Source organism: Haemorhous mexicanus, chromosome 1 (assembly GCF_027477595.1).
Source record: "Haemorhous mexicanus isolate bHaeMex1 chromosome 1, bHaeMex1.pri, whole genome shotgun sequence".
NCBI lineage: Eukaryota > Metazoa > Chordata > Aves > Passeriformes > Fringillidae > Haemorhous > Haemorhous mexicanus.
Window position 1 is genome coordinate 72,083,275 of NC_082341.1, and position 27,118 is coordinate 72,110,392.

Here is a 27,118-nt window from a genome sequence, read left to right on the forward strand (position 1 = left end):
CCAACCCTCCAAAACTGTGTGGAAGCAAAACCACTCAATTTCTGCCTGGAAACTTGGTTTAACATCAAAGTCACAGTACACACATGAAAGCAACATAAGACATTACTGAGATCAGAAAGTGAAAAATTAAACACATTGGTCAATCCCTCAAAACACAAAGAGGATCAGAAACAGAGAGGCTGTGCAGCTGATGCTCAGGAGGCAAGCAGGGATTTGGAAGCACTATTCCTCTTCAGATTAACTCCAAAGCAGCAACCTTACAGTATCTGTAAAAGTACTGAGACCCCATATCTTTAGTTGCATATAAACACATTTATTGCACAATATGCTTTTATTACCAGAAGACAATTCCAGTAACCAAATTCTATCATCTTTGTTAATCCTGTAAAGTGCCTTCTATAAAATAAATGCTTCCTCATTGCAAGATGAGGTGCTGCTCAGGACAATAAACGTGTAAGTCCCATCAGGAAGTCACCCTAAGAACCTTACACACTCAGCAGAGCAGATAGGGAAGCCAGGTGCTATAAGCCTAAGTAGGCACCTGCATTTGCTTAGAAAAGCCTGGGGTCTCACTCACTGAAAGAGCTGCCTAGAAAACCTGCCCAGGTGTTGAAACAGTTAAGCAAGAAGGTACCCAGCTAAGATGACAGAATCCACCACCAGCAACACCTGCTTGTATAAAGGAAATGAATTGGATTCGACTAATTAGTGGAAGTTCACGGTCACATTCTGAAGTCACACCAAGTATTTCTGAGAAACCCAGCCTACATAATCAGTATCAAGAGTAAGCTCTTTGTCCACCACTGCAGGTACTTGTTACACAGCTTCCCCATCAGTTAATGTATTACGAATACATGTGCACACTATTATTTCCTGCTTTACACACCTTCATGTCTTCTAAAAATAACTGAAACCATCATTTTGCAGTTCTATCAATTTATCAAAATCAAAACCATGGCATCATTTGGGAATTTCTGTAGTCTTGAATCTGCTTTCAATTTGCCAAGTCTGTGTGGCACCTGTCTTTAACTGATCAAGACAGCAGACAGATGTGAGATCCTTGAATATGATGAAAAACAAGAGTTTGCGTGTGACAAAGCTGAATTGCACTCTAAAAGGAATTAGCAATCAGTATTTCCCCATTGGAGTTACTCTCCAATTTTAAGAATAATATGATCTCTCCTAATGTTTAAACAAGTAAAGCTACAGGTAATGAAATTATTTGAAATTCTAGCCAGGCTTCACAAATCAAAACTAGCAGCATAATAATGCATTTCTACAAAGATGGCTTCCATGACATTATTAAACAGGGATCCAGCATAAACAGAGTATGAAAACATCATGATAATACCAATGAAAATACAGCAAGTGTAATTTTGGAGACACAGTCTTAAGATTCTTATTTTATTCTTGTATAAAATATTAAAAATTATTCTTGAAAATCTCTCAAATTAGTAAAAAATTCTCTTCTCACTGAAAAATGCAGAAAAAGGACTTAAATAGTTACACTGTATATTCAACTATAAAGTACTGCAATAAGAACATAGAAACATTTAATGTATTACAGGTAACCACAAGAAATTAAACACCTGAAACAAAACCACACAGTTACAACTTTTCAGTCTCAGATCAGCTGCAAGTATGACTGTTTTCCTAAAGTGGACTAGCAAGGGCAAAAGCAAAGTTTAACTCTTAGTCTTCGTATCTTCCTTGCCTTCACATATCAGAATAATTCTCCAACTTTATTTTGCCTTCAAAAATAAAATTACATTTTTACTGAGCCTGCACATCTACAACCACAGAGTCCCCACTGCTTTTTCGAAGACCAGCAAGATTCTGGAACACCTTCCAGCATCATTTCAAATGCTGAAGGGAACAAAACCACTTCTTAGTCAAGAGGCTGTGAAGGTCTGCTCACTAAGACCAGGCTTGGGCTTCAGCAGAGCAATGCTTGACCAGTAACAGTCTAATCAGCACCACAAAGCAGCTTCTCAGCTGCACCTTTTTAAGCATTCCCATAGAGCAGAGAGACCTCAAAGAGACACCTAAAAGATGGAAGGGGACAGATTTTGCATGCAGGCTTGAAGAGATCTGTACCCCTTTCATACTGTTTATCTTGTAGCATTTTAATAGAATTTCACTTCAGAGGCAAACAGCATGCCAAGTTTTGGCAGGAATACATTGACAGACTATTACTGTGTAATCATGGAAAAAATTACACTGACATCAAAACCACAATTATTTAGTTGTATGAAATTCAGACAGTATATCCAGAAATTTCAGCTTTCAAAACCAAACGTGCTCCACAGTAATGTTTATGCTCTTAGAGAGGATATCAGTGCTAAAAAAAGCAAGGATGATAATCAGCAGCCAAAGATATGGTGTCTGTTTCTTATCCTTTCAACAGAGAAATCTCAATTAAGAGGAAGCTACGGGTCATCACCAGCATCACCGATGAAGCCACCCATTGCTAATGCACCTGAAGAGATTCCTCATGGACCAAGTAAATGCTAGGGAAAAAAAAAATTTAACAAAAAAAACCACACTCCTGACAGCACGTCTGTAATTTGACAAATAGTAACCTAAACAGTCAGATATTGCTACCCAGTCCCAGAATAGCATCAGCAGAAGTTCACAGTAAGACTTACAGTAACAGTCAGAAGGGACTGCAGCATATAAAACTAGAAGCATAAAATTCAGAAAAAAAAGGGGGGAAAAAAGATGTATAGGAGCAGTCAGAAGTATTTCCTTCTTGACTTTGTTTTTTATTTTCTGCAAGACATAAATACCATCTGTACACTTTGGCAAAGGCTTATCGCCATTCATTAAGTGGTAAATGTCTTCAAAGTACTTCTGGCACAGCTTCAGACATCCTAGGATAATAAAAAATTGGTCAACTGTCAAAAAACAAATAAAAAACCTGTCTACTGTTTTCTAAATCAGGGGTTGGGTGGTTTAAGGCTTCCTTCACAGCATGGTGACATGCTACCTCAGGTTGCCTCTGGATACACAGGAACAGTTAACATTTACCTGAGGCATAATCAAGAGCCAAGAGGCGCCTCTTTAACAGCTGTGCAGGTGTCAGATGTGCAGCAGAAACAAGGCATTTTCTCATTACAGCAAAAGCACTCACCTTGACACTTAACATAGTATCATTTTTTCCTTCTGCATTAGAATTCACCACACAGGCTGTAGGAATTCTTTGAGAAGAACTTTCAAACAGCAGTAAAATGGTCAAGTGACAGCTGAAGCAAAGCCCTGCAGAAACATTTCCTAAAATTTGATTATGTCTTGCTATACTTAGTGGTTAGCCAGATTTTTCTAGAACAAGCATAATTTTTCCTGTTATTTCAAAGGTGTTCAAGCTTGGTAAATGCAGCACAAGCTGGTTTATCTACTTGGATACTCCTTGCAAAATGCCAAGATCTATGGCATTCCACATCCAAGGCAAGCACCTCTTTGCAGCTGACATACCTGTTCAACCAGTGTGCTTAGCTGAGCATTGTAATGAAGTAGCTGACAATATCACAAGTAACTTTGACTGCACAATGCAAATGTACCATTATTCATCAAACTGGAGCTGTCTCAGGGTACACAGTACCTAATGGCACTTATCACTGAACTAGCTGCAAACATTTCAAAGTCAATGGATGTGTTTTTACACTTTGCTTACTGTCAAATGACACTGAGTTACAAGGAAAAATTCATATTTCCCATTAAAAAAAAAAAAAAAGAAAATAATGAGACTTTAACAAGAAATAGTCCTGAAGAAGGAAGCCTGCCTTGGGTATACTGATTTGCGTGTATTTGTGACTAAATTAAAATTGTTACAACATTCAAGTTGCATATAAGGAAGTTCAGTTGCTTAACACATGTGAAAAGCACAGGTGCAAAAGATAAGCCAGTTCAGATCAATTTGTTTGGCAGGCTTTACAAGCTTCCTTGTGGATTTAGGTCGTAAAGCCTGAGAACACCCTCAAAAGGAACAAGCCTTAAGGGCTTCCAGGAACAGGAAACTTGAGAGAATTCCACTCTTTCACCTCACCTTGTATGGTTTTGCTTAACTGAAAGATTTGGACATAACTGCACCCTCCGGATCACATACATATGACCCAAAGGAATTCCTTAGCTGAGGGTCTGAAAAAACAATCAGCGGGTTCAATGAAGGAGGCAGGAGGTGACAAAAATATTAAAGAGGAAGAAAATCTTTTTATTTTGCTCACTTGGCTAAAAAGCAACCAAAGTAGCAAGAAGAAATTTAGAGCAAGAGAGAACATACACCTGTGAAAGAGGAAGCTGGACATCAACCATGCTGCCACCTTGCTCTTGTGCTGTCATCCACCCAGTGCTTCGAGGAAGCCATGCTTTCCAAAATAAGCCTGAGCTGTGCTGCCACAGTGTAGGAGAAACTGAGCTGACAAGTTTGTAAGAACAGTCACTTAATCAGGACTCTACTCCAGACCCAGAAATCTGAAGAAGTTGGGATAAGGTTGCTAAGAATTGCCAAGAGAAAGAAAGTACTTCCTGCCTCCCAGACTGAACAAAAGCAGAGGCAAATGCAAAGAAACCCAGACTTGGTACTCCTCAAAGACAAGATGTCTTGTCTTGAGCAACAGGAAGCACCACTAGGATGAACACCAGTATCACAACTGCACTGAAAAGCCTTTTATTCAACCTTTTATTTATTATTTATAGGGATCATAGTGGTAGCTTTGATGCATTTCTCACATAGGCCATCTGCAGGTTCAAGTACTCCATTTTTCCTTGCCCTTCTGCATAGCTATCTATTCTCTAAGAAACCGACTCCCTTGTGCAGAAAGCTCAACAGACAAAAGGATCTGAAAGAGATAATCAGAGGAAAAAAAAAAAGACCAAAATTTAGTGGTAGAAGATGAAGTCACATGGAAAAGATTTTTACAAGAGTTCTCTATTCAGATTGGATTGGCTGTAGGTACATGGAGAAGAGGAGGCTTTAGCTCTTTAAAACTTTAGGAAATAAAGAACTGCAGGTTCTGTCTATGCCAGCAGTCACCAGTCTAAATTAAATTTAAAAATCCCAAAACAATTAAAGATTAAACAAGCTGCATGCTGCTGGCAATGGGGTATTCTGTTCTCCTGGACTGTCAGTCCAGGCAGTAGTGTCAAATAGCCCCCTAACCACAGCATTAGTTATCATGAGAAATGTTGCCTGGAGGAAGTCATCTCCCCAAATCTTATTTGGTTACCATGTGTAGATCTGTTTCATACGTCAGCACCATTAACAGGAACTTCAGCATTTTCTTTTTCCTGGAACACTTTCAGGATTTTATCTACATTCACAGCAGGTACACAGCACAGCATACAGTACCTTATGATTCACCTGTTGTTCTCAATGTTTTACGATCCACATCCTGCACACATCATGTTCAAACACAAGGAATCAGACTGCCTGCACTGGTCCTTGAATTGAAAGCCTGCTAGCTGAGCCAGGCTACCAGAGCTTCCTTCTCCAGTATACAACTAAAGAACAGACTTCACTGGCAGTCACAAACACTGAGCAAAGCTGTGCAAAGGTGGAAAGAATAAAAAGGAAGTTAATACATCAAGGAACACATGAACTAATCCTGTATCAGTAACACTTTTTATTGTGAGTATCTTTTTGGTAACTTATGTGCAAATGCCATCACTAACTGCATTATTCTGAAAGGCAATGGAAAACAGATGGGCTACCCCAGGCAGGCACAGAAAGCAACCAAAGTCCTGGACTCCCAGTCCTAGAAGAAGACAAAAGCCCTGCACACACTGGTGTGGAGTATAAAGAATATGAAAGAGTAAAGCATTGAATCATGTATTTATAGATGGCTATTATTGTAGAAAAATTAGTCTATCCAGTAGCCCTCCTCTTTCCAAAAGGGAGTTAAGGCAAAAGTCAGGCATCTTTGTATAAATAGGGTCTCTGTTTCCAGAAAAATATTCTAGTCTTCCATTTCAGTATTTGTTATACTACTTTACTCAGTAAAATACCTTTTTCTCAAGAGTTTTGGATGACTATCAATAGCAGCACTCCTCATCTATATCCTGTAAAGGGAAAATACCTGGATTTATATTTTAGAAAAGCTTAGTTTCATGCCAGAGCCACTATTCATTTCCTGCAAATTATTTTCAACAAGCCCCTTATGCCATCTTGTCACAAACAGCAGGTGGTTCCACTTCCAATCCTGTGGAGTGGTTACAATATCATACAACCTCATATTGAAAGGGACTTCTGTGCAGTTCAAGATCCCTGCTGAAGATAGGGTCAACAAGTGCAACATGTCCTGTTTGGTTTGGATACCTCCAGGGACAGACACTCAACTTCTGTAGTCAGTTTCTCCTGTGCTTGACATCCTCATCATTTAAAACAAACCAATCCAATGAAAAACACCCTAAAAACACACATACCCCCCCAAGTTTAAAAGAAGATTCTTGCATTTAAGTTTGTGGCTAAATTCAGTGTTCCTACATCTCTGCATCCTCAAACTATGATAAGGATGTTCAATGCACATGAAATCCTAGCTCAAGACAACTCTTGGCTACTTAGAGACAAACTGAAACAGAGTACTTGGCTTCAAACAAGACAATATTTGTTTAAATGAACAGGCAGCAATACTAATATTTAGCTTTACTCAGAAACTAAGACTATTTGTTTTAATGAAATGGCAGCAATGCTAATATTTACCATTAGCCAGTTTCAGCAAAGATTATCCTTCTATTTCAATGCGAAAAACCAATCCCTCTGATTTTATCCTCCTGGCAAACCAACATCCTGCCTCTGGTACAACAGGCTATAATGTTCCTCTACCTGTGTTTTTCAGGTATACACATGTTCTCCAGTGACACAGATTCCCATCTCACAGTTTGGTCACAATACTGAAAGAAGGTTTCATAAACATTGTTTAACTGTTTCCTCTACTACTCTTCTCCAAGTAACACTTATTTTAGCCACAGAGTATCAAAGAGTTTTATAGTATATGACCCTATACCACCCTATATTCATTTCAGGGGTTGTTTTTAACATTAAGCAATGACTCATATTCTGTTATTACTGTACTTTGCCCCACTGAGCCTGTCTTGCTCAGTTTCACCTCAACAGCCAAATTTCTAAAAAACCAACAACTTCGTCTCAATTTACAACACCAAATCTTGCTTTCTCAGTATCTTTTTCCCCCCTCTCTTGATACAGTTAACCTTTCTCCAACTGTGAATTGTAACTGTTGCATGAAACCTGCAGTACACGTGTGTAAGGGTTCGGTGTGTTAGAGGAACAGCAAAGGCTGGTAAGCAACTGAACTTTCGATACAAAAAGACAGAGGCAGACCCAACTCTTTAAGCTCTCTTCAGGCTTGGTTGAAAGTTCTGAGGTTGCTGCCTTAACGTTTGGCCAAATGGAAGCAGTATTTGACAGAACTGCAGGCAAAGGAGCAGAGGCTGGGGCTAGTATTGCTGCTGTAAGAACTCTCACAAGGCAGAGACACAACTGCTCTCTTCATCCTCCGTTTGCAATAGCCTCAGGGCATGTACTGACACTGAGCTCTGATGCAATGCTTCACACTAAACTGAGCTTTGAAGTGCCTGCTGAACTATCTTGGTCTACCTTGCTGCCTCCCCTAGGAAAGCACCAAATGCAGATAGATATTATTTGCTGCTCATAATCCAGGGGCCAAGTGGGAAAAGTAGAAACACCAACATATAACCTCATAGTTAGGCTCAGACAGATTATTTCTTGGTACTTTTCCAAGTCAAATACCTAAATACTTCAAGAAGTATCAGTTTAAGAAAGACAATCAGACTGACTTGCAGTGCAATCAGACATTCTGAATAGATATTTAAGTGCAATTTTAACAGGTATTTAGTCACAAGCTCTGGAAAACTATGTTTTAAAAGTGTACTGCTTGAGTAGCTTCCTGGTATGAGCAACAAGCCATGTTTGCATAACTAGAATTACATTGTCAGTAGTACTAGTATTTGGTTCAAAACTCCCATTTTTTCAGAGTAACTCTTCAAGTTAGCAAGGTTTGAAAAGTCCAGCACGTTTTATTTTGCATTGTGAAAACACTCTTAGTCACATTCAAGCTGTTTTGAGATTTTTTCTAAAAGTATTTTCACTTAAACATATACAAGAGGCCTGTTTAATTTAAAATACTTCTCTTCAAATGAAGAAAAAAGTGCTATGCATTACTCACAAGTAGTCTACCAGCCCACCAATACCTACATGACACTTCAGAAATGTTTCATCCATCTAGTCACAGCAACTGCCTCACTCTGGAAGTCATTTTAGCAAAACAGTGAAATGTGGTTCATACCACTGCTGTGGTGTGAGAAAGATAAGAGAAATCTCAATACTGCAAAAGGACTATATAACACCACTGCCTACATGCTTAGAGTCTCTTATCAGCAATGCAAGTGCTAGAATGATGCTGATTTCACCATAACTCCAAGGGCAAATGCAGAATTTGTAGAGGCTGAACCATCTACTTTGATTTAATAGAAACCAAGGTTCAGCCCTTGGAGCCAGAATCCATGTAAGTCCTGATCACAGAATTATGGAATACGCTCTCCTTTGTGGCTTCACCATGCATACAGCAAACTCCTTCTGTTATCTGGCCAGAGGTCAAACTCACCTTCTTATCAGTAACACATCCACCCTTGCAGATACCTGCCCTCTAAATGTCTTCTATCTAGAAGAAAAGCAAGTCACCCGAATGGATTTCATTAACAGGTGAAGTTAAGCTGGCAAATGGCATGTGCCACCAGTCTCTCACTAAACAGATGAACTTGTGGCAAACAGCCCATCCTTCTCTGGCATGCTGTAAAGTCTCATGAACCCCACTAAAAGTCCCTTAATCAGAAGTTTCAGCTGTGCCATATCTCTGTGTTAAGTTCCAGGTTAAAAGTTACATCATCAGTCAATTGCTCCATTATCAAGAGCAATAGAGTATAACTACCTGAGCTCAACTCTTCTCCTTCCTAGAGAGAAAACCACAGCTTTTGTCAGTGGAAAAGGTGAACAACCACATGTTCACAGTTACAAGGAAGTTCTGAAAAACAATGAGTTGTCTGATTCCAGCACAATGATCAAGCACACCTGCTGTGGCATCATCTCAACTCAGGAAGGGCTGTTACAGTTCAAGCAGCACCTCGCTTGGCCCAAGAGTACTCTAACAAACAGCCCTACTCCACGATTGCCCAAAACCGTCATGGTCCACATCCAGCTCAATACTTATCTCCCACCTATCCTTATGGGCCAGGCCCTACAGGGCATTACTTCAGCAAACAGTCTCAGAGAACAGTGGCCACACACAAACAAAAGCAGGTTCCTTATACAATTCAAATAAGCCAGCTTGCTTTTTGCTGGAGCAGAGGGCACAGTTTAAATAAGGGGAGTTTACCATCCAATTCTGTTCTATACCACCTTCAGTCTGAAGAGATCCAAGCCTTTATCTCCCACCCTGAAAGAGCACCAGTTAAAGGAAGAGTTTGAAACAAGAATTTTAACTCTTTAGCACAGTTGTCAAAATAATTACCTGAGCTCTAGCTTCCACTTCAGCATATTTGTACATTTTACGCATGGTAACTAAGCTTAAAAACATATTGCACTGTTTCTTCAGGGACAGAGACATACAAATCTCCCTTTCTCACACAGGAAACAAAATCCAAGTCACCCATTTCTGGGTGAGCCTCTTCAAAGAAAGGTAAGGAACAACAAGTAGTACACGACTTTCTTTAAAATTCATCTAAAAAAATAGATGGACCAGGAATCCTGGCAGCTGATCTCAGAATTATGGAGAACTTCATGGCCCAAACAAAGGCCTTTCCTAGCTCTAGCTCTCCGCATGTTCCAATGATAAATAATATGCCTGCCAAAAGTTAGGCTAAGAAGGAAGAGCTGCTTTGGAAACAGACAAAGTAATACAGAGAACACAGTACTGAAAGAATCGTGGTGTTGTAGCTACAGGCCTCTAACTTACTATCTTTGATGAAGAGAAATGCACTTCTGCCAACAACCTGGAAGACTTTTCACACAGCACCAAAGGAGTCCTTGGGAAAGCTCTGACTGTGCTCTTGCTAGAAATAAACATCAAGCAAAAGTGTTAGTACATAGAGATCACTAGTTTTTCCTCTTCTCAGACATAGTTAGATCTCCTCCTCAGACAGCCCCTTGGAGGGTTCTCCCCAGCCTGTTATTGGCAGACAGCTGCTAACCCATGAGAAGGGCATGGACCAAAAAATGTGGCAAGAACACACATAATGAGGCATAATGAGGCAAAACACAAGCAGCAGGTAAATGTTCAAAGCACAGTGCAGGTTCCCTCAGACAGCAAATGAAAAGCTAGTCTCTGGATTTACACCCTCACAAAGAACCACTGGTTCTTCCACTATAAAATAAAAACGGAGACAGCACTGATTGTTTCAGAGTAAAACAAACAAATATGTTTGTTTTGACATGTACTTTTTCACAGTGCTCATGGACTTCTCAACAATCCACACCAGCACCTCACAGTGGATCTGCAAACATACCAGGACAAGTCACAGTTGGGAAAGAAGTTCTTCCACATATGAAGCTGTCACTGACTAAATGCAAGCCATAAAGAAAAAATGGTGTTCCACTGGGATTCTAAAATGAGCCTTAACGGCTACTCTACATTACTTACTTATCAAGTTATACCAATCACAGGAGATACACCTTCCAAGCAGAAGTCAGTCAGTACCAGCATGCTCCTGGAGATAAGCAATGTGAAAGGAGAGCAAATTTTCCCAGGTAGTGGGAGGTATCTACATTGCAAATCAGATGTTCCTCAAATATGAGTAAGCATGTCCAGGACAACTTTTCATTTAGCACCCACTTGCCAGCAAAGACAGAGCAATGCAGATCTCTGTGTGCACAAACAGTCCAACCAAGTATCCCAGCTGCCTACTGGAAGTGCAGCAGCACAAGCCACAAACTGCACATATCAACCCTCCGGCACACCTCACCAGGTTAAAATTCACCACCATCATATCTTTTTTCATCATGCAGAAGTTGCTCCAAGAGAGATTGTGATTTCTTTCTCTTTCCATGCTATCTTTCTCCTGCACCTTCTGCTCAAAGCACCAGAACTCTGAGAGTATCATTATCCCTATGAGTAATATAGCCAAAAAAATTGAAGACTGCAATGAACGTACATAAATACAAAACAGGTAGCCTGGGGAAAGGCATTTGTCATCCATTCAGTTTTCAGGATAAAGCAGGTACTGACTGTATATGCATGGCTGCCTAGCGTGTCACAGTGGAAAGTGACAAGCACCCCTCCTGAGTGACAAGCCTGATCAGGTCGCAACCAATGCTGGCTGCCTCACACCTGCACTGGTACCTTCCCCACTGCAGACCGTCAGGATGAAGAGTCCCAACACTGGTTCCTTGTACTGTTTTTCCTAGGTGCTGCTCCTTTTTCAGCGATGCTCACTTCACACCTCATCCTGCACATGTTTAGCTGATTTCTCAGGAATTCCTGGTACAGACTACTGTAAGACAGTCCAGACAGGAGACAAAAAAAGCATTGCACCCCATCTCGTTACACCAGCTGAAGAACACTACAGACCCCCGGGCAGACAAGCCCTACCCACGAGGTGGTCTGTCCGCCTCTGACCCAGCCGGTGGCTGTCAGAGGGAGCTCTAGCCCGGCGCGGAACTGGCGGCACCAACGGGGAAGGGAAGCGGGCACCGGGCTGGGAACGCACCCGCGGGGATGTGTCCCGGGGCCCGGGAGCGAAGGCGCCGGGCAGACCCACGCCGAGCCCTCCGCCGCCCCTCTCCCACGGCCGGCCCCAGTCACGGCTGCCTGCGGGCGCCTCGGGGCGGGTCCTTCCCATCCCCTCTCCCTGTCCCTCCGCCGCCGGGAGGGCACGTGAACGAGGGGAGCGCCCGCCGTTACCTGCCCGGTGATGCCGGTGATCAGAGCCACCTTCCTGCCGTTCATCTCCTCGCCGTCGTCTCCCGGTGCAGCGGCGACGCAGCCACACGCCTCCTCTGCCGCGGACTGTGCCATCCTCCTGGAGGCGGGCGCGTCCCAGGTGCGGAGGTATCCCGGGGCGGAGGCGCGGCCGCCGGGGCGAGGCTCCCGGCGTTGGGGGCGGGCACAGAAGGGAGGATGCCTGCCGGCACCCAAGGTTACCTGCGCTGCCCCGGCCGCCGCCGCCGCGGCGGCATTTCCGCGCTCCCGCCCGCCCGCGCTCCCGCCCCGCCCCGCCCGCGGCGACCGCAGGTGCAGCCCCCCGCAGGCGCGCTCCCGCCGCGCGGCCCGGGAGCGCGCCCCGCGCTCGGAACCGCTCCCGCCGCGCGGCCCGACCCCGCAGCCAATCAGAAGCCCCGGCGCTTCCCTAAAGGGGCGGGAGATGCGGCGGAGCCGAAATCTGGCGCCGTGATTGGCTGAGAGCGGGCGGGGAGGGGCGTGGCCGGAGGAGGGGGAAGAGGAGATGGAGGAGGAAGAAGAGGAGGAGGAGGAAGAAGAAGTGGGGGAGTGAGGCTGCCCGACTTCCTGACCGCGTGTCGGGCCGGAGGATGCGCCGGCCGTGCTGCGTGAGGCAGCGGGGCCAGACGCACAGCGCCTCCCGCGGCGCGGAGGAGTCGCCGAGGCACCGCCGCGGGGGCCGCGCTGGAGGTACGGAGCGTTCCCACTCGGGAGGCACTTGGTTATAAACGGACCAAAGCCGTCTGGAAAACAACTAGTGTTTCTTTTTCTGGTGAGGCACTGGACCAGCACGGCTTTTATTCAGACAGCAGGTCGCTGTATGTACAAGGAAGAAGGTGCCTGCCCGTGATGTGCTGTTATTCCATGAAGGATTTTGCATCCATTCCCTCAATGCATGCTTGGATGGTGGGGCCTCTGCGTATGCAGATGACCACTGTACTGTTAATTTTTCTATTATTGTGCTACATGATCAAAAAATTTTCAATGCCGTTGAAAACACATAGTATATTTAAAAAAGAGAAAAGAACAACAACAAAAAAAAACAACAAAAAATCTCCAAAAACCCCCTGAGTCTATGAGCATAATGCCCTTCAAATGGAACTGTACTCTCAAATTGTGAACACTTTCTTGCATGCTGCTCCCCACTTTCTCAGTTTAAATTCTCTTCTTGCAGCCTCGCAGTCTGCGATGCCGTGGAGAATTTGTATTACTTCACGGTCACTCCATTGCAGGACGTCATCCCAGTTGTACCATTTCTGCCTCCTGTTTCTGAAGCCTTTTCTCGACAAAGCACATGCAGTTTTATCAAGTTGGCAACATCGGGTACTACTTGTGCAAAATGACTTGATCCCACTAAGTGGGATTTTACGGGTGTACGGTCTCGGATGCAGAGAGGAGGGGCACCACACGTGAGCTCCACCCTCTCAGTTTTAAAATGACACAGGAAAATAAAAGGATATCAAATTCTGAGAGTTTCAGAGCTCCGTATACCAGAAATAAGGAACAAACCTTTTTTTGAAAACCTAGGGTTTGAGATTAGAGGGCGTTAGGAGCATGTTTCCTTTCTTTACTCGTTTACATACATCGTTCACTCTCCTGTTAGGTCTGAGCTGCATAGAACAGTGAGCCACACCCTTAAAAATTGTCCTTTACATGGTCAGATAAGCTTGTCGTTTCTGGTTTTCTTTGGCAGTCCGTTCATTGGCTTACCTTTTTTCTTGTTCTGCTCAAAAAACTGGTGAGTCAGGCTGACAGTGTAAGTCCTGAAGTTGTGATAGAGGAGCCCCCATCCCTGGGGTCTACAGGTACACTTAAGAGACTTTTTTGGGTTATTTTCTCCAAACAGTATTTTTCCTACCCCAGTTACCCAGTATCCCACAGATACTGTTTTTCACATGTAGCATTTTCCTTGACTATTTTTCCCAAAAACACTCCACGAAGGGGGGAAGCTGGTTCACACCTTTCATAAATTGCCTGATTAATCGAGTACCCCAATGACCTTTAGCTTTTGTTTTACTCTCAGGTGACAGGCACCTCCTGCTTTTCCTCTATCCAGAGAAGCAGATCTCCTTCCTGCTCAGTGGCTGCACTCCTGAGTGATTCAGAACAGAAGAGTCTGCAATCTGTGTCACTTCTGTAAGGGGAGCATCTCAGCCAGGCTTAGCTGAGACCACTTTACCAGGGTTCATACTTGTATTTTTGGTCAGTAGTAATACTAGAAACAGGCAAGTGAAACCAGACAGGGTGCAGCCCAGTTCAGGTTCCAGCTGACTGAAGCTTAAAAAAAAAAAGAAAGAAAGAAAGAAAAAAAACCCCAAAAAAGACCCCTTTAACTTGTTTAAATTTCTGTCCCATTTATAAGTCTGGCAGTAGTAGTTACAGACACCGTTAGCCAGCTACCATAATCCTGCTAGGTCTGCCCCTGGCATGCACAGGCACATTCCAGGTTTAATGCACAAAGACTGTTCTGTCACCAAAGTCTTCCAAAGTACATTTACAGAAGAGACTGAAGGCTCAATTGTGGCCCAGGTACTAGATTTTACCTAAGTTGCTCTGGTGTTGACAGCAATTTATGTCAGACTGCAGCTGAAAACTGGACCAGCAGCCTCCAGGGACTCCAGGATTAATATTCAATCTGAGTGCTAGGCTGCACTGATGTCTCTTTGCTGCCTCCAGCACCTGTACCATGGCATGTGCTACCTTACTTAGAACTTTGTCTGCCCACCCTGTAATCACTTTCTCACACGTCCGTGTGGACCCAGCTCTGGCTTCTAAAACTGGCAAGGCCCCACGGAAAGAGGAGACAGCAGACTGATGTACATCTGCACCTCCAGCCCCCTTGGATCCCTGGAAGAGGAGATGCTTGTGTGAGCATGGGTGTCCAGTAGAAGTTTTATGCCCAGTGAGTAAATGGTCTGACATAAGTCTCAGGAGACACAAAGAACAGCATGTGCAGCATTACCTTTAAAGCTGCCACTCCAAGAACTGGGTGGAAAGAGATAGGACAGATGTGAAGAAATTTACTAGGTACTGGTGGATAAAAACAGGCATCTCAGGGAAAGGAGGGTGGAGAGCACAGCTAATTGAAGTTGAGCTGGTTAAACCATTAAATAATGTAAAATGAGCAAAGAAGAAGCAGAGAGGGAAAACTGGAGAGGAAGTAAATGTCATTGAGAGTAAGGAAGAAAGGGGTAGTAGGAGAAAAGGACTGAAGTGTGTTAGATTGCAAAAAATAGCACCTTAAATGTTAAGGAAAAGTGAAAAGGGGGAGAACATCTATACACTGAAATCTTATTGCACTTGAATACCACATATATTGCAGTCCTGATGATCTCAATGTTTAAATGGGGACGTGACCACATTGCCTTTGAAATTAGGAAAGGTAACTATGTGTGGTTTGAGATGTCTTGTGAATCAATTGTAAGTTCCTGTAGGAAATAAGTAGCCTTACTTCAGAAGTAGAAATAGCTGATTTAAAATGCTGGCTTTATTCACTGTAGGACAAAGGTATCCCTAATTTTATTACAATAGTAGCATCATTTGTGCTAGAGCTGTGGTAAAAGTTGACACGAGACCACTGCATCCTATTCCAAGCAGGAGTTAGAAGTTGTCATTGGACTGAGTGGAGCCCTCTTTCTCTGCATCGTTCAGTGCAACAAAGGGAAAAACTGACTGGTTTTGTTTTTTCTGGGGTTCTTCTGAATCATTCACATCCATTAGTTCAAGCAACTTGTGCATTATGGTGCTGTGAACCCCATTAACTCAATGTCCATGGATCACAGAAGAATGCTGACTCCAACATATTTTACTTTGCTTATCTGCAGCTACCAAATGCTTTGGATCCTGTCCCCAGCTGTGAAGTCCAGGGTGACATCTAGGGCTTGTTCAAAACCCACCAGGGCTGGCTGGGGAGTGCAGAAAAGGAACCAGTAAAGGATGGATAGCTCATCCAAGTGCACTGTCCTTTCTCAGGAGCTTTTGGTTTATACAGGCAGGCAAGCAAGGTAGGCCTAGGATAAGGTACTGTAGGAATAACTTCTTTTTCTGCTTTGTTGTTTTAAAGTAATGGCAGCAAATAGTTGTATTCATGGACTTCACAGAGCTAGGGAGCTGTGGAAAATGTGCAAAAGGAGGGAAGGGTGAGTTCAGGGGAGATCCATCACAATGTGAAACAAAGTGCGGATGTTGGTGTGAGGGGGAAGAGCACCAAATCTCATGAGGAAATAAGGAGAAGTTAAGAGTGGGCAGAGACAAGAGGATAAATGGAGGGAGAGTCTCATAATTTTTTTTCTAACAGTTATCTTTAGGATTTGAGGGCATGTGGAGTGATCCACAGCTTCAGTGCTCTGACATGGTGACTTAGCAGGTGGAGCAGAAATAGTAGGGTTCAGGGATGGTTCTGGAAAGTGAGCCTCAAGGCCAGGGCCTGGAGATAAGCACCACTTGGGAACCACTTGCTTCTCAGGTGGGTCTTTCGGGGCTGACAAATCTTACACTGCTTCCCAACAGGCTGAATTTCTTTCCAAGAGGACCTTCTCAGTGGAAAATGAAGTCGAGTCATCAGTGCTTCAACTCTGCAGTACAGAGGGGGGGAAATTCCTGGTGGTTCTGACTCCCAGCTGGAGCTCTTTGTGTTCAGCATTTGTAGCCTGTGCCCAGCACACAAAGTACTAACAGTGTCCTTTTCCTCTTCACAAAGGCTTGCCTGCTTCCTTTTGAAGGGCTGGGTAAGTGGTCAGACTTGCTAAATTCTTGGCAAAGATTCGTCCTTTGAAAGGCAGAGACCCAAATCCTGTTGGTGCTGTCATGATGTGATTTTTACAGCACTCTGCACAGCCTGGTGTTTCAAAGGCAGAGGCAGTGCCAGTGCCATGGTGCTCTCTCACATCAATCTCCAACACTACTGAGAAATTGTGCTGCCCTGCAGTAAAACAGATGGAAGAGCAGGCTGAGCTTGGTGCCACTGTTTATATCCATCCTAAAAGTTTGTTCCTGGGAGACTCAAGTCTGGAGCAGCACCATGAGCAGCCATGCAAGTCTCAGTCCCTCCTGTGCTTGGTGCAGGAGCAGCACGGACGTGAAGAAATGGGGATGCTGGCAGGGCTTTAGGGAGCATGATGGGCTATGTTTGGTAGCCTCAGGCACATGGGCAGGGCTATGGTTAGCTGGACCTTGGCCCTTCTGCAGCATCTCTGGGCAGAGGCTGATGATATGGGATTCTGGGCCATGAGCAAGGGTGGAGGAACCTGTTGGCAGGCAGGGGCAGCCAGGGCTGTGGATACCTTTGGGGCTCAGCCAGGGATCCAAGCCAAGGCCTGACTCTAAAAGAAATACTGTTTTGTTTAAAAGGAGCATGGCAGTGACAGTCTAGTACCTCCCTGCTTGTGGTCCCCAAGCAAGTCAGCCCTTGGTGCAATGTGTTCCTCAAGCACACGGAAATAATTAACAAATGTTCCTTTGTATCTCAGCCAGCACTGGAGGTACCTAATTATGGACATTGTTTCTGTAAGAAACACCAAATAAATGTTCCTTCTCATTCCCAGCAGAGAGTAAAGAGTCATGAATACAAAAAGCATCAGGCCCAGCGATGTGTTAGCAAATGCAATTGTCCCTTGCAGCTCTGTGAACTGATGCTAACTGGACTGCAGCCACTGGAGTTAAAACACCTGAGAGAAGAAACAGGTTTGTAACTGGAAGGAAAGGAGAATTCTCTGTGCATGACTGATTAGAAACACTTTTGCCCAGCATGATTATTTCAGTATGTACTAAGAGTCACGAGACCTTTAAGGGTTGGCAGCTCTTTGAGAAGTCTAGTGATTGAAGTTCAGAAAACTATAAAAGCATAAAAGCATAATTTTGCTTGACCTGACAAGCAAGTTTCATATTTTAGAGAAGCTCACAAAGAGAGAAGCTGAATCCCAAATATCCAACTCCCCTTGATGGTCTTAACATGCAGTGCTTCCAGCAGAATAGCAGGGATATGAAAATACACCATACAGAATGAATGCTGTCAACATTTATTTGCTAGTTTTGAAAAACCACCAGAAATCATTCGGCCTGATGAGAATGAGAAACATCAATGTAAAAATGTGACTGATTAAAATCTTATTTGTTGGACTTTGTTTCCTTTTCCTGAAGAGGGTATCAGAGAAGGAGCTACAAGTTACATGATAAACCTTGAAAGTCTGCCCAAAGAAAGAGAAAAGAGCAACTACTGGAAGGCCAGTTTTTTCCTAAATGCCACAACTCATACACATACACATACACGGACAAACCCATGTATCTCCATCTAGTGCCCTGATATGTACCAACATTCATCTTTTTATTACAGGCATTTTGTTTATGGGGAGTAAGTTTCAACAATGCAGAGTTTGTATTCCCATTGAAATTCTTTAGTCCACTCACTAATGTGAATGAGGACATCAGGGACTGCTGCTCTGGAAAGACATCAGAATACATCTTTCTTACACAAGTTCTTTCTTTTCTTGGCCTTCCCTAAATATAGTCTAATATACACCCAAATCCTTACATAAATCTTGTCCAAAAGACTTCTAATCAGAAAAGAAAACAACAACCCCGTATTTCTCACACTATAAAAAAGACCACCTTGGGAAAAAAACAATGCACTCGCAGAGTGGTGTGGTGTCTGTTAAGAGAGTTCCCATTAAGCAAATGTTAGCTATTCAATGAATTAACTGACATGGGGTGGTAAGTCAGCATCTGTTCCTTGTCACTGAACTCAGGGCTATAGCAGAGAGCAAAGAAAGAAGTGAGTTATAAAATTTTTTAGCAGGAAAATGAAAAGAAATAATTATCTTGTAGTCTGGATTTTTTTTTTTTTTTGGAACATGGATCAAAGTACCTGTGGTTGCTTTTCTTTCCAAATTGTCTCCCCACTCATAGAACACACGAATAGAACCTAAGAGATACAAGATATGGACCAGAGAGGACTCTGCTTTTCTGGAACTGTGTTGTTTTGTAACAGCACATGTATTTGGTTAGATATATACTATTCACACTTTTTATGTATCCTTTAGCATTTTATTTGTAGCCAAGTGTAAGGTAAGAATTAATGCTGGTGCTTTAACATGCGTATTTCAAGTGGGTAAAAGCTGTCCCACAGCCTTGTGTCCCTGAGACAAATTGTTCTGTGATTAGTTGTGACCAAACCCAGAAGAATTATACACAAAATTACTTCTTTATTACCCCATTAGAATGCATTAACTGTTTGCTAGGTGCTAACAGAGTCAGACCCTGTTAGTCCTTCTTTTGGTTTGTCACAAACTGTGCCGGCTCTGAACCAACAAACAGAACGTGCTGGAGCTGGTCAAGGAGGAATGTGGGTGCCAGTGACAGGGAAATGACAGAATTCACATTTTCTTGGAACTAGAAAGAGGCAACACTACAGTAAAAGTCAACAGGATTTCAGGAGGACAGATTTCAGCTATCCAGAGAGTCATTAGGTAACATTTCCTGGAAGGCTAATCTAAAGAAAAAAGGGAATTTAAAAAAGAAATCATATACCATGAAAGAAATTATATTAAAGGTGCAACTGCAAACTTTCCAGGTGCAGGCAATGGTCAGGAAGCAGAGTAAGTGATCAACTTGCTTATATCCCTTTGATCCCTAACACGGAAGGAAATTATATAGGAAGTAGAAATGGAATCAGAGTGCTAAAGATTCTTTTCCACAGCACACAAGTGCAACACCAGATAGGCCAGTGAGATGATGATCCTGGCAACTATTGCTTGTGAAATCCTTCGGTCAGTGCATTAATAATAGGAAAAAACAGAGTTAATGAACTACTCAATGGAATAGTAATTATTAGCAAATAACTTTGAAAGACAGATTATTTATTGTCTTTTTGCTGAAATGTGACTGACATTTAAGATCCATAGCAAAGGAATGGATCTGTGCAAGGTGGTGTTTTCTTTAACAGCCTAGAAGATGGAATAGAGGGATTTCTGTGAGGCTGAGTGGGAATGTAAATAAGTTAGATTAGAAATAAAAATTATCTCAAATAAGATGGTCTGTGGAAAAAATCATATTAATTCAACAGGGACTAATTCAAAATAGTGCATTTTGGTGAGGAGGTTGTGGAATTAATCAGTTTAAAAAAGGAACAGGATAAGGAACTGTGATGTATAAATAAATACAAAAACTTCTAATGGAACCAACAAAAGCACATTGTTACTGAAATGAGAAAATATAGTACAGATACAGGTATAATCTAAGTAGGTGGAGTAATACTGATGCACAGTTAAGTTTTAGGGTCTGAAATAGGGTCACTGTGTTTGTTGCAGGATGTTCAGGAAGCTGGAGGACAGCCATGAAAATCACCAAACTCTAAAAAATTTGGAAGCAAAGTTTGGGAAAAAAAGTGGTATCTTTTAGTATAGGAGTGAATGATACTGTCCAGGAAGGAAGGAAAGACCAAGACAGCCTTCCAATGCATAAGAAGGTGCTACAAAAAGTTCAGGAGTAATCTGTTTTCTGTCCTCTTTATGCGTAGGGCAAAACATAGTAGAATTTTAAGGTTAAGAATTTACAGCCCTGGAATAGATTGCATAGGCAGCTTGTGGCAACTCCACAATTTAGTTCCCTGATAACAGACTAGATGAATATTTATCAGGAATGACCTGCAACAGTTGCCTCTGGCCTGGACAAGTGACATTCTACTTGATGCTTCAAGGATGCCTTCAGCCTTACAGTATTTTGATAGGAGTGGGATCTTGACCTCCACAGGGTCAATACCAAAGAATCCCATTGAATTTCCACAAATCCTCAAGTGCCAGGCAGGCTCTCATAAATGGCACTAACTAATCCTACAGCAGCCAAATGTTTGTTGTGCTCTCCTGCTCTTGGTGGACTCTTCAGGGTTACACAGAGCTGCAATCAGAGAGTGGGAGACTGAGTTCCATAGATTACTCTTGTCTCACACAGGTCATCACTTCCCTGTTGCTTGACACCACGCTGTTCTTTCAGCCATAAATTTGATAGCTGAACAAACACTTGTGACAACCCCAGTTTGAGGGAGGAGCACGGGTGAGGCTGGGAGGCGAGGGCTATAGCCAGGCTGGCTGGGCAACAATTTCACTGGTGAGGAATGCAGTACTCCAGCACCCAGAAACAAGGAGCAGAGCTGGTCCCATGATAGTAACCAGGGCTAGTCAAGTCTAGTTCACCAGGCAAGTCTGTAGCAATGAGGCAAAGCCAAGGACAAGCCAGAATATCAAGTCTGCAAGCCAGAGCCAGTGTCCAAATCAGTGAGGCACATGGCCAGGCACAGGGATCATGGGTGAGTGCCTTGGCTTGAACAGACCTCCAAAGCTGAGGGGACCAGACCCCTCCTTCCTCAGCCTTTTCTCACCCAATTCCTTCCCCAGCACAGTTCCAAGGTTCCAAGCAAGGGCACCAGATCTGAGCTGACCTCAGGGACCAGCTACCAAAAGGCTGGGTAGGGCAGTGCCTTTACAACACAGGCAAAAACATTTGCCAAAGCACCAAAGAAAGCAAATTCCTCACCACTCAGAATGACAGATCCATATTGCATTTTAAAGGACAGCCAGGCACTGATGAAAGAGAGACCACTGATAAGGCGCAGTTCAAGGGAAAAAAAACAACCCCAAAACATATTTTCAACCTCAGTGGCTAGTTTTAAACAGCTCATACTCTCAAGGCTGTTGCCATAAGAAATGAGGGTATGTTGTTTGGTATGGTGGTTTGCTTGTTTTAAGTTTTGTTTTGATTTGTTTTGTTTTATTTTGTATTGGTTTGGTTTTTTAATAGGGCAGATAAGCAGTGACATTTCTGATATCCTCATTTCTGGCTTCTCTAGGCTCAAGAGACCAGATCTGCTAATGACAACACTCCTTCCAAAACATTTTCTGTGTTGTAGAATCCAGTGCTACACCCATAACCTCCCTGAGTGTAATTGAGGTGGTCACCACTTTTTATTGCTGCAGCCCCTTTGCCCAGCAGCAAAGGACCACCAGACTCTAGCAGCAAAGGATCCCCAAAGAATATGGCCCAAAATGTTTGGTATTTTATTTGTGTTTTACATTCACTACATGATTATTGGAACAAAAAAGTTTTCTTGGTTAACTGAGGAAAGAGTTGTTTGGCAGGACTCGAGCCATCATGCTAAAGTGTTTGACTATAGCCCTGGTGACACAATTGGCCCATGTGTGTGAGGAAGTGACAGCATCAGCTGTGTCCCACCTCGGACTCTACCAACAAATCTGACCATTTTGGAGACTATAATTACTTGATCATCTTTGTCAGATGCTTTCACTGACTCATGTGTTAGGAACTATGAGGTAGTGTCTCTGCCTTCTGGATCAAATTAGCCATTGGTGTGGCTGAGACAGATGGTTAATAGAAGCATCTGCTTAATTCTGGTGGTTAATCTTTGAATACCACCCTGCTCATCATCCAGCCTGTTCCCTTTTCCTTCCAGGGTGTTTCTGAAGAGCTGTCTCTTCTGGCCAGGCAAAGAGCAATTGTACAGGAATATCTATGGCTTGGGTGGAAGGGTGTGCTTTTGCAGGCATGCTTTGCCTTTCAAACCAAGCTATTAAACTCACTGAGCCAAACAAGGAAAGGTATTTCACCAGACCTCAAGAAAGTTCCTGTAACCACTTCAGGATGAGCACTGTTTTGGTTTTGGGAAAATAAGAACTGTGGAACAGAAAGAAGGAAAATGAAGAGATACACAGGAGAAAACTGATTAACCAAGATGGAGCTTCTCTGTCACACATACAGGGACTTCATCCAAAATTATAAAGAGGCTTTATTCTCCCTAGTGGCAACTGAACTAACATTAATTTCAATACAAACATGTATCAGGTTTGGTATTGGCTCTCTGCAGAATTGGGTGGGGCCTCCCAGGACAGAGCCTCAGGAGTGGCCTCTGACTTAAATCTTGCTTTTTTCCATTCCCAACATCACCTCTTTGAACACCTAGGGATGTTTCTGGTTGCCTGCTGGCAAAATGGCACTGGAAAGAAATTTGTTAAATTAGCACTTCTTGCTGCCAGAAAACTTTTTGACTGCAAGGTGGGAATGTGAGAAACCTCCCACTCTGCACTGGGGTGCACATTCAGCTGCTATGCTCCACTGGAAAAAATCTGCTGTAATTTCAAACAGAAACCACAGAGGTCTGACAAAGCCTGTAGGAAACTCCTGGAACTTTTAACCAAATTGTTACTGTGCTTCTAAGTGGTTGGACTTTATGTGCTAGCCTGCATTACTTGTCCAGCAAAGTCCTTATCATGATAACCAACCAAACTTCCCATTGACTAGGATGAGATGGCCAGCAATGCACACTATAACAATGTAAAGGACTGGATCTACACAGAAAAGACTATTTAAATTTTTTGGTTGTCTCCATTTTTCCAAACAGGATTTCACACCCACGTTTTTACCTTGTTTTTCTTTCAGCAAATTTCTGGCAGGTGCAACCTTCACCCAGGGAAATGAAGACCTCATTTAAAAAATAGGAATCAAATTATTGGCTGTAAATAATGAGGTTATGTTTATCATCTTTTTCATTGTAAGACAGCAAGGTGTCTTCTTTTAGGTTCCTTCTCCAAATGTCTCAATCCTCGACACAGCTGGAGCAGCCAGGCTTGCTCTTTGGGTTCTGCTGGCTGTACATGCTTAGGGGAAGAATTACTGGCCTGGACTCCATATCACACCTGCAGCAGCAAACACAGTGGTCCAGATTTATCTCTTCCTGAGCTCCATGAGCTTTGAACCAGATTCTCTCTCAAGTTCATCAGAGGAGTAATCAACAAAAATGACAGGAACCAAAACACTCTTTGGCAGGCTGAATAAAGAGCAATAAGTAACCACTTCATTTCATCAACCCTAACATCAGTGCAGTCATTTAAACACTGAGACTGTGAACCAGAAGTTTGGACACAAACTACTCCAGTCAATGGAAGGACATTCACTTAGCTAAATGGCTTTGTATCAAGCTTATACTGGATAGAGCTATAAAATATTTCCTCCAGAAGTTCTGCAGGCTATTTTAGTCTATCTACGCTGTGGGGAAGGAAACTAGAAAACAATAGCTGGCCAGACCAGGAGAAAATACATAAATATGGGCAATGGAAACACAGCAAGGTAAAATCTCATCAGTATATAGCCAAAGTATGATCAGTATGCTTAACTGTAGCTTGTAGACTGCTCTCCAGTGGCTGTTCAGTTGTACTGATTCATAACTCTGCATGGAAGTTCTGCAGGGTGTGTAGCATTTCTTAAAAAGATATATATTTAAAATTAATCCTAGATGAGATATTGTTAAAACGGCAAATTAAAGTGAGAGTTTTAAAAGATTCAAAGTATAAAGTATCAAGCATGAGGCATCCCATTTCTGTTAGAAGGAGAGTCTTTATTTTAAATCTTTTAAAAAGAGCATTCAATTAGCCTGCCAAAAAGATGTTTGTACTTTTGAATCTGGATATCAACACGTAATATATTTCTAGTTAAATTATTACGTAATATAATTTATTGTATTATTAAAACACAAAGGATTCAAATCAACTTGCACAATGTCTAAGTGTGAGTGATTCACTCTTTCAGTCTGTTGAGTTTGAATCTTGTTTTAACACCAGCCACATCTTTTTTTCAGCTAGAATAAAAGTGGTTTATATTACTCTGTTAATTATGTGAGCCTTTAAAACTGTGGCTTGGAAAACATTACACATCTGAGGTATTTGTGCAAATTAAGGGATTAATGACAAAGAGCTGTTTTCTTTGTTTTTAAATGGAGTCCTTGAAAGGAGTCCGCATGCATGAGGTGGAGCTGAACCAGGACTGGTGTGTTTGTGTGCGTTCCCCTCCCTCCTCTTTCCCCATGCCTTCTCCTCAGCAAGATACAGATCACCTTGTGAGCCTCGTGGGTGACAGCTGGCTGGCAGGTTACCTCCTCGCTCACCTGAGCATAACCTCCAAGCTAAAACCTAGTTCTCAGGTGCTAAAAAAGAACATATATGCACCAACACATGCACTCAATTGTGCAAATAAAAATAACAGCTTTGTCCCTCCTTATCTTTCAAAAAAAGATTACTTGCCTTACTGGAGGCCAAAACACAAACTGTGCTTTAGCCAAATAAAAGTTATTGAGCTCAACAGAGCAACTAAGTAAAATTTAATGGCCTGTGACTTAGAGGTTACACCATGTGATCTAGTCCCTTTTGGTTTCCAATTCCACAAACCTAAATGGAATTTAAGCAGTGCTTTTTTTTTTCTTTAATTAGAACATTGGTGAGACTGGAGGGGCCTATCTAGCTTCAGCCACATGTAGGTGTGGATGGATGGCTGTATTTTCGTTGGGTAAAAGACTGCCCTTCTGCATTGTGTTTGGCTTCATTTTTGAGGTGGCTGGATATCCAGTCCAAATACAAATTGGCTCAGAATTAATTTCCACTTCCTATCCTTCCTTTTTCTTAAACAAATATAATCCAGGATTCAGCTTGCAGAATTCCTGGCTTTGTGGGCACGGTTGCAGGGCCATTCAATAACCAAAGAGTAAAGTACATAAAGAGCATGCAAGATGTATCCAGAAATTCTTTGGTATAATAATCTGACTCAATACCTCCAGTCAAGAAAGTTAATAATTATTTCCAAGTAACTTTTGCCAGACAGCTGTGCAATTGCTTAATCGCTTATGTGCTGACTCAGGAGTGAGACCTGAGAGGTATTACAGAGAAGATCCCTACAGAGAAGAACATGAAATAGATCAAAGCAGATATTGAAATATACACTGTCGTAGTTCCAAATGTGTCTTCCAGGTCAAACTGACTGAGAAGAAACCCTGGAAATAACGAACTTGGATTTTTACACAGCCATCAGAATTCAGCATCTTACCTGGGTCTAGTCAGCTCTTGAAAGCTCATTTCCAATTACTTTGTTCAAAGGCTGAGAAGGACTTACTATGTGACAATCATTAAGCATCTAACTTGGCCATAAGGCAGAATTTGCCCGATATAAAGCCTTCTCAGAAGTTAATGGGATACTTTATTTATGAGCCTGTTCATTCATGGCAGTTCCACCTACTTAGCAACAAGTAACTGAAGAAAATATTTGAAGACTTGTTATCCACCACTTGTGCCAATACATGGTCTCTACAGGACACTCCACTTTGAAAACTTCTGTGTTAAAACTACTACCATAGCATATTCAGGATGACATAAGCAACACCTAGTGCTTGCTTCAGTGTGGACTTCATTCTAAAATCAAGGCCAGATCATGTTTTAAAAATCTCACCTAGAATTATCAGGACTCCCCTCAGGACTGAGCCCTGTGATTCAAACAGAGTATCATGCTCTGCTCCTTGCCTTTTTTCATGTGGAAATAAAGAGTAATTGGAAAACATCCAAGATCTACCAGAGAGATAAGGCAGCTGTAATTTTTACTATTAAAGGCTCACTAAAACTTTCAGTGTTCTGAGTAATACTATGAAGTCATAGAGGAAAAGAACTGGAAGCCATGGCACAGTAAGGCTGAGGGTTGGGAAGCCTAGCAATTTCTACTATTTGCAAAAATTAGTAGACTGGATAGATGCTTACATCCTGACTGTGATGCCTTAACTTTTAGCTTTCATATTATCCAAATTCTGTACTGCATTGGTATATAACTCTGAACTTCATACATAGTGTTAGCAAGTTCTCCTCATAGTTTAGTTAGACAAAACAATCCTTTTCCAGCCTGAGAACCAAGGACAACTTTGAAGCTTCAGGCCCCAAAAGTATAAACAACAGCAAACTGAGGAGAGCAGTCTGGGAGGATGGGACTTCAAAAGCTGAAGCTGTAATTGGACAATTAAGCCCAATAGTAAATGTAAACTTGTTAAAGGGTGAAAACTTGAGACCGGTCATCCATCCTGGGTGGAGCTATATCTGTGCTCTTGTACTGCCCAAGGTGTATCTTTTGAAGGCCTTTTTAATAAATACCTACTTTATTCCTTTGACACTGTCTAGTCTCTGCTCTAGGTAACTTCTCAAGGCATCACTGCAGCATACCAATTAGTGAGCTAGTTGGGTGCAAGACAGTTCAGTATCTTCTTTATTGCTAATATTGTGTAGCAGCAAGTATGAAATATTCGTCCATCCCCTGATTTCCATCTCCAGACTACCTTTCCTTCC

General features: G+C 42.5%; 1 protein-coding gene and 2 long non-coding RNA genes across 5 annotated transcripts in view; all 3 read right to left on the reverse strand.

The window, feature by feature from the left end:
- Positions 1-12,464, reverse strand: part of GMDS (GDP-mannose 4,6-dehydratase) — a 409,191-nt gene extending 396,727 nt beyond the window's left edge. Inside the window, exon 1 of one of the 3 annotated variants that reach the window (XM_059853649.1) lies at positions 11,931-12,356. In XM_059853649.1, coding sequence (XP_059709632.1) covers positions 11,931-12,044 — 114 coding nt within the window. In that variant the 5' untranslated portion in view covers positions 12,045-12,356. Of the gene's footprint in view, positions 1-11,930 lie in introns of all 3 variants that reach the window. The other 2 variants (XM_059853638.1, XM_059853660.1) reach the window with 2 other exon arrangements.
- On the reverse strand, positions 4,665-11,350 carry LOC132330880 (uncharacterized). Its single transcript, XR_009487460.1, has 5 exons — positions 10,671-11,350; positions 9,987-10,083; positions 6,004-6,057; positions 5,348-5,542; positions 4,665-4,838 (listed from the first exon to the last, which is right to left on the reverse strand). It is a non-coding gene; the product is annotated as an uncharacterized LOC132330880 (long non-coding RNA).
- A 278-nt stretch (positions 12,465-12,742) lies between the features above and the next one.
- LOC132330884 (uncharacterized) overlaps positions 12,743-27,118 on the reverse strand; it is a 36,169-nt gene continuing 21,793 nt past the window's right edge. Inside the window, exon 3 of the long non-coding RNA XR_009487465.1 lies at positions 12,743-16,887. This is a non-coding gene — a long non-coding RNA (uncharacterized LOC132330884). The remainder of the gene's footprint in view (positions 16,888-27,118) is intronic.